The sequence below is a fragment of the Sinocyclocheilus rhinocerous genome, unplaced genomic scaffold, assembly GCF_001515625.1.
Source record: "Sinocyclocheilus rhinocerous isolate Xijiao unplaced genomic scaffold, SAMN03320098_v1.1 scaffold1268, whole genome shotgun sequence".
NCBI lineage: Eukaryota > Metazoa > Chordata > Actinopteri > Cypriniformes > Cyprinidae > Sinocyclocheilus > Sinocyclocheilus rhinocerous.
In genome coordinates this window covers 766037-774612 of record NW_015664016.1, presented here as the reverse complement: position 1 = coordinate 774612, position 8576 = coordinate 766037, and the positions used below count along the sequence as shown (strand labels likewise).

The 8576-nt window shown below is 34.5% G+C and overlaps 1 protein-coding gene across 1 annotated transcript in view; it reads right to left on the bottom strand.

The window, feature by feature from the left end:
* Positions 1-6423, bottom strand: part of LOC107729284 (neuronal PAS domain-containing protein 3-like) — a 50378-nt gene extending 43955 nt beyond the window's left edge. Inside the window, exon 1 of the mRNA XM_016539749.1 lies at positions 6249-6423. Coding sequence (XP_016395235.1) covers positions 6249-6417 — 169 coding nt within the window. The 5' untranslated portion in view covers positions 6418-6423. The remainder of the gene's footprint in view (positions 1-6248) is intronic.
* Positions 6424-8576: the final 2153 nt, after the last annotated feature.

Sequence of the window (8576 nt, the reverse complement as noted above, 5' to 3'; positions counted from 1 at the left end):
AACGGAGTAATGTGAACCTGGCATTATGTGTGTGCGCTGCGAGTGTGCATGAGCGCACGATCTCCAGGACAGCGAGCGCGCGAGCGCTGAATGTGCTGAGTGGTTTAAACACTGGCAAGAATTAAAAAGAAATGCAATTTATAAACTTTATCTGAGCACCCCTACTAAATAGAACTAGAATTTTTTTTACATGCAGAATATAAAAAAATCTAAATATAAAAAATATATATAAATAAAATTGGAATGTATTGACAATCCCTGCAAATGACTATTTATTCATTTAATTTGTATTAATTCATTTAATTAAAGGTGATAGATTGACGTTTAAAACTCAGATCAAACTAAATATTATTTGATATTTACCATGATACTGAATGATTACCTTATTCATGTACCATAGTACTTACAAACTACTTAAAAAACATGATATCACCGTGGTACTAGGTCCTTTTTAGCACATTTTTACATTTAAAAAAAATATTTTGTACATAAATAAAACATTTCAAATAAAATTTCAACACTTTCCAGATGATGTGGCATTAAGTGTCTGGAAACTACTTACATTTTCTACTTACAAACTACATTTTCACGAGTGCCCTCTTTTAATGTTTTCTCACCGTGGTACTAGGTCCTTTTTAGCACATTTTTACATTTTAAAAAAATATTTTGTACATAAATAAAACATTTCAAATAAAATTTCAACACTTTCCAGATGATGTGGCATTAAGTGTCTGGAAACTACTTACATTTTCTACTTACAAACTACTTAATTTTCATGAGTGCCCTCTTTTAATGTTTTCAGCTTACAACACCTGTAATATACGCAGGAGTAGAAAACCAAAGCTTTGCATTTTGATGCCATTTTGGAACATGCACAAAGTGACCATAATGAGCTTTCACATACAATCCACTAACATTTCATCAAAGACAGAATTTTATACAGTAAACACTTTATGTCAATGAACATCCATTCAAATGTAACTGTCCAAAATGAATACTAGTAAAAATGTATAAGAAGTGCAGTTTTATAGCCTGCAAAAAAGATTTTGTGTTGTAAATGATCACAATTAACCACCATTGGCAGAAGCGACAAAAAATTGACATCTCACTCCAGCCTCTTCCTGTTCATTTCAGAACACAAGTCTTATCTGATTGTTTCAGTGTGAATCTGTGCATGTGTGTTTGTGTAGAGTGTGTGTATGCACGTGAATGCGTACGTGTGTGTTGTGCTGGAGGTTTTCTTCTGGTCTGACAGAGGTGGAATCAGAGGCCTTGTGGAAAAGAGCTCTATTTGCATTTCAAATGTCACCCGCAGCAGCAGACACCTGTTAAAGGCTAGAGGAGAATCCACACAAATCAAAGGTCTGACCCTACGGGAGAGTCCGGATCACCCTGCCTATGGGCGACTGCTGCTCTGGACGCCCTGAGACGCCCGCTCAGCCCTGCGCTGGGACCGAACGCTCCTCACACAGTGTTCTCAGTCCATCATCCTCACATGCAGCACTGCCAAAGGTTAATTCAGGTGTTTTTTCCCTTTATTTATAGTATCTTGTTCTTTTTATCATTGTTTAATGCCACATCTCTTGTTTCTCTGTGTATTTCGACATACATTACACTGGTCTTCATGTGTCCATTATAACTGAGTGGAAACCAAAATATCTTTTTGTTTATTTGAATATTTGAATTAAAACAAATTAAATTTACTTATGTTGCATAACTGAAATTTTTATATAAATTTAAAATCCTTCAAAGATGTAATATACATCTATGACCATATATCAGTTGAGCTGTATACAATTTTCTTTATTATTAATTCTATATTAATTTAGTTATATATTAATTTAATGTACACATTGTGCCAAAACACTCCATAATTTAGGTAAAATCACGGTAATGCAAGCCCTTTATGGCATATTGCATTAATATTGTATATAATTATCACCACTTATAGTGTTGGGGAGTAACTAACTAAATATAATGCCACTATAAACTGCTTTCACAATAATTTAAGCAATTTACAGTAACGAGCTGTCTTTAGATTCAAATGAATAATTCCTGTGAACTAGCTCAACAGAATAGAATGGCTGATTCAAATGATTCAATCATCAATCAATCATCACAAAATTCCCTGTGCTTTTTTGTAGCTATAATCTAAAAACGGATGTTTATTGCTGTTTAAAGCTAATTATTAAGTTCAGGTTTGATTGTGATCATAACTATATAAATTATATAAAATACCTAAAATATGTTTTATATAATTTATATAACATAAAACACTACTACTACAAAATCATTTAAAATAAACAAATTGATAGATAGATAGATAGATAGATAGATAGATAGATAGATAGATAGATAGAAGCTTCCCCAACACTACTACTACAAAAACTAGTACTAATAATTATCCAAAAAAATAATAATAATTTGACCATGAAGACTTTCTGAAATGAAGTGAAGAATGCACGCCTCCAATATAAAAGATTTCTCCTTTGTTAGCCGTTAGATTAACATCTAATGCTGAATGAATCGCTCCTTTAAAACGAATGAATAGGTTAAAGAAACTGTAACTAAAAGCAGTGCGGCAAATGATGTTCTCTCTGCTCCAGAGCCGATTGGACAGATGTCACAGGCTCACAGGCGTCTGTTTCCAAATTCATCTCATTGCAAATGGAGCTTGAATCGTTTTCTTTTATTAATGCACAAACAGGGAGCTGCTTTTCACGCTCATCAAAAGCCTCTTGTTGACAAACAGCAGGATTACGATCTTCAAGAAAAATACAGCCGTCTTTACCGCTTTATTGCTGGCGTGTCATGCCCTAGAGAGAGAGAGATGGAGGCAGTGATGAGGGGAAAACTCGGTCTCCCCTCCGCACTGCCAGATATTTAAAATAGGCTGTTGATAACACAATTTACTCTGCAGGTTGAGCAGATGAAACAAGTGACATCATAGGCAGAAAGAGGAGGAAAAAACGAGTGTAGAGGCAGGACACACACACATATGAGGGAGGTGACAGGAGGTGAAACGCTTGACTCCACCTTAAACACTGTTCAGCCTGCCGTTCATTCAGAGAGAAAGAAAAATAGAGCACAAAGGGAGATTTTGTGTCCCAAGGAGGGCTATTATACCTGCAGGAAGATAACTATTAGCATTCCCGTTCATCTTAATGACAGTAGCGTGGCTGGCACACAGATGTGACGCCAGAGACAGCAGACAGGTAAATATGAAAGTCAAGAAGCAGAAAGAAATATCACTGGCAAAACATTTACAATAATATAACAAAATGTTTGCACAACAAAAAATGTTCATTAAAAAACCTTTTTGTCTCTAGATGATGTAGTTGCCGTATCTACCAGCAGGGGCGATGTCCCATGCTAACCAGCCAAGTCTTGGATTCCAAGACATTTTCATGCCAAAGAGAATCATCTTCACTAGTAAAATAATATTACACTACAAGCAAATCTCAATGCTACAGAGTCCCCGAGGGGACATGGTAATGGAAAAAATTATTAGATGGGAGGAAAAATTATATTTTAATGCTTTTGTGTCCTTTCACTAAACTATTGCATTACCCCAAAACATTTGCATTCTCCAGAAAAACTGTCCTCGCTCACAAAACATTTAAGTTCTCTCGCAAAACTATTGCAGTCTCTCACAAAACACTTGAATTTTCTCACAAAAGTAATGCATTTCCCCAAGAAACTTTGCGCTTCCTTACAAAACATTTGCGTTCTCTCACAAAAGTATTGCGCTCCCCAAGAAACTTTCGCTTGCTCGCAAAAAATTCCCATTCTCTTGCGAAAGTATTGCATTCCCCCAAGAAACTTTGCATTCTCCCGCAAAATGTGCATTCTCTTTTAAACCATTTGCATTCTCTCACAAAACATTTGCATTCGTAAAAGTATTGCGTTCCCCAAAGAAACAATGCATTTCAATCCATTCTCTGGTAAAACTATTGCGTTCCCCTAAGCAGCTTCACGTTCACTTGCGAAAGCACTCAAAAATACAGTTTTTCCTCCCACCTCATATTATTTACATCACAAAACTTTTGAGAGTTTCTGCAAAGTTTCTTGGGGAAACGCAACAGTTTTGCAAGATAACACAAAAGTTTTATGCAAACGCAAAAACATTTAAAAAATCTAAATGTTGCATCTACCACCATCTACTTGCATCCTTGCATATCTACCACCATGCCCCTTTAGGGGCTCGATACAATGCAAGAAAATTAAAGCAACAAATCTATACCAACAAGCTTACAATGTAGACAACGTCATTGATTTTAATCCAATTTTGTCTAGGTATGGCATCATGCTGCCAACTGGATTTAAACACAATTTTTATCCTTATAAATAAAATCCCCCACAAACGTCTTGTACAGTATGTGTCTCTGGTCCTCATAGTTTATAAATGAAGCTCTGGTGTTAGAAGACAGACCGTGGTGCCCTTTATCTGATTGTAAAGCACATATTTAATGATTCTGCGTATACACAAATAAATCTCAGCGTCAGACCAGCCCTCTAACCATTACAGACACTCTCGCTCACTCTCACCAAGAAATTAACGCTCTCTCTCTCTCACACACACACACACACACACTTTCGAGTCTGCCAGTGTGAAATTTCTGCCTGGCTAGAAAAAAAAGAAAAAGAAAACGCCACGAAAAGGACAAAACCACAAATGTGGAACTTCAATTAATTTAAAGCTCCAATCAGCAAAGTATAAATCCTTGGCAGATCTAATTACTGAAGCTCTCGGAAGACCCGGGCCGACCAGCCAATCTCCCTCATGTTTGAACAGCTTGATGAACTCGGGGACTGATGGATATCAAGTCATTTTGTTTAATTTATAAATGGATTTTCCCCTAATACTTAAATTATCATCAGTACAACACAATGAAAATGGGAACATTTGGAAGGCAAAGTCTATAAGAGCCCTGCAATCAATTGGTCTAATTAAATTTGGGAGCAGGGGAAGCATGTGTTACAGTGCTGCTGCCACACGGGCCGCCCCTGGAGAGTTCGGGGCCGAGCGGAAGACACTCATCAGGCATATCATGTCACACATGCCATTAACACACACACACACACGGACACTTCTGGCAACCTAAGGTCCACTCACAGTGTCTGAGCATCATATTGACCGCTTGGTGCAGCATATCTATAACACAGACCTCAGAAAGAAACATGGCTTTGGGTATCAATAAATAAACAGACTAGCAAAGAAATGAATAACTAAATAAAGAACACACAAAACAAATAATACAGCCCAAATCTGGAGCTTCAAGATCATTGAATGAAAGCTTTACTCAAAGCAACAGTGTAATAGATGAACTGCAAATGTTTCTTTTTATATTTAAACTGAAATTATGCATCTAATGTTTATTTTAAAAAACTATGATTCAAATCACAGAATCCAGACATTAAAGTAGAAGTCTTGTAGAAAAGAAATACACATTTTTGGACTAAGGTCGGTATTAATGATCGGTAATAAACCAATGACAAGAACTAGCAGAATTATTAAATAATCAAGTATTCCAGAATCAAGTATTAAAAAATAAATAAATAAAATAAAAACAAAGAGCCAAGTATAAATATTAAAAAATTAAATAATATTAAATCAAATCAAATAAATACAAATATTTTTACAATATTAACCAAACTTAACTAAAAACTAAATTATTTGCATTCAAGGACGTGAAGTGGAAAAATAAATAAATAAATAAAATAAAAGAGCTAAAAGTAAATATTAAAATAATTAAATAATATTAAAAAATAAAGTAAAATAAATAATAATATTTTTTAAATATTAACCAAACGTGACTAAAAACTAAATTATAATAATATAAATTTGCATTCAAGGACTTCGACGTGAAGTGGAATTGTTCACTATTGAGTGAACCAGAATCAATTATTTAAAATAAAATAAAATAAAATGTTAAAGGGCCAAAACAAAAATAAAAAGTAAAATAATAACCAAAATAAATAACCAAATAATATTAAACAATAAGAATTAAAATTAAACAATTAAAATTAAAAATAAGATTTTTTAAAAAGTAATAAACAAAACTAAACTAGTATAAAATCAAACATCTAAAAGAGCCAAGGCACAAAAACCAAACTAGAGAGATTAGTACACAAAGCACAAACCCAAGGTTGCCTGTTGCATGCACACAATGCGAATGATGTCTAAATGTCTAAACCCACGTGTTCTATCCTGTCCAGCAAGGCCGCTCATAGTCTCATGATCTTACCTGGCTCAGGTGTCTCAGAGTGAGAGGAAGAAGAGGCAGAGCTGGCCCCGTCCTCGGCCCCGCCGCCCTGAGACAGCAGCCCTCTGCCCGGCGGAAGCTTCATGCCCAGCTGCTCGGCCATCTCCACATGATCGCCCGGGTGAACGTAATCAAACACACTGCTGCCCATCAGCTCTACCTGCAGCAGCACAAACAACAGCCACAGAGACACATTAGTCAAAAAGAACATGAAACAGTGCTGTTACTCCTAACTAAAACTAAAACTACTAAATTAAAATACATTTCACTGAAATAAAGCTAAAATAAAACCGATGAAATCTGGAAAAACCTTAGAAATGCTGCATTGACAAATACATGAAATCAAATAAGTGAGTACTAAAATGACTAAAACTAAAATATAAACTAAAATAAAAAATATTGTAAAACTAAAAACAAAAGCACATAAAATTACTAGAACTAAAATGAAAACTGAAAATATAAAAATAAAGGCAATTTCGAAAATGAATAAATAAATACAGTATTTAAATAATACTACAATTACAATGACATAAAAATATATATTTACATTTTTATATATTTTTATCACTTTTATCAAATCTGGTTATGTATCCACATCAGTATATGTGTACCCTGGGAATCAAACCCTTGACTTTGGTGTTGCAAGCGCAATATTCTGCCAAGTGAGCTTCAGCAAATTTCTCATCAGATCATTATTTCATATACACTCACACAGTTAAAAATGTCATGAAATTTTAATTAATATATGATCTGTTTAGCATTATATAAAATCTTTTAATGACTTATTCATGAAGGTTAGTATGAAGTATTACCCGGCTATCTTTCATAGTGAGCTTAATGTTCTTTTCTGTAACTGTAGCTTGTGCTCTTTTTATTTTGACTTCAATCCTCCCTCCAGAGGTTTGCTCTCGCCGAGACACAACTTTCTGCTCTTTAGGGGAGAGAGAGCTCGTACAAATAATCAAATAATTAGCGTGTGCTTGTCTAACCTTTAAACACGCTCATTTACTAAGCGGGCGGGAAAAACGGATTTACTGTTGCTAACTGGGGATGACAAGAAAAAAACAACAACAGGCTGTTAAAGTAGCTGAGGCTGCGGCGCTTCTTAAACATGCTATTGTTGTGTTTTGAGTAACGCTGTTCTGTGATCAGGTCCACGTCTACAGGGACCCGCGGATTACATGAGAATAATCCCTTTAATGTCCTATCCCTCAAAGCAATTTAGTGCTTCACAAATTATTATTCCAATCAGAAACAATGAATAAAGAGACATGGGCTTGGGTTATTTCAGCACAATGCTCGAACTGTAAAACAGAACAATGCTGTGTTGTAGATTTAGGATATTCCTGCTAGAGGATATTACTGCTAATGCAGCGTTCTGCTGTCCGATCATCAGAAGATGATACAGAAACAAAAAAGAAGAAACAAAATGGCTATGCAAGAACAGTTTTGAAGGTGTACATTTACCAAAAGGTAAGAAAATGTACACCTGTCTCTGGAAATGTTTATCACAAATTTAGTCTTGAGTTTAATGAAATGCCAAGTGGACAAACAATCAAATAAAACAAAACAAAATGATAATATAAAATAAACACGTCTTCATTAAATTACAGTGATTTTATTTACATGTTAAATGCAAGTAAAGTGCAAGCAAATGTTTCAATAACTTTTGCGAAAAAAGTCAAAATATGGATGAAATAGTGTTCCATCATCATGACATGTACTAAACGTTATTATACTTGAAACGATTAAAAACTTGCTGACAAATGGGTAAAACCTAGTGGTTTGAAGGATAGTGGCAAAGACTGGTAAATAATTCAAATGACTATTAATTAGTATTTTGGGGGCTTCACTGTGATCTTTAAATAGAGTAGTTTAATGTCATTTAATGATTCCTGTTCTAAATATACCTGACAAGATTTTTTTGCTATATGATTGTCAGCTATAGTTACATATTGTTTTTTTGACAGCCGATGCCGATGCCGATATCTAGGAAAGCAGGGTGGCCGATGGCCGATATAAAGCCGATATAATTTTATTTATTTTAATTAATATTTAAGAAATTTGAAATCATTTGAAAATTGATTAAAAAATAAATGTGTTAAATAAACATACTTATACTTTAGATGACAAAGTATTTTTCACAAATAAATAAATATATAATAAAAATATAATTAAAAACACTGTAACCGTACAGAACTAACTGTAATAGTGTTCATCATCTGTTTGATTACGTCTTGAATTGATTTTCCGTACATTTCTGCCATATGTACATTAACTGACAGTCACCACTGATACGCTACAACTAAC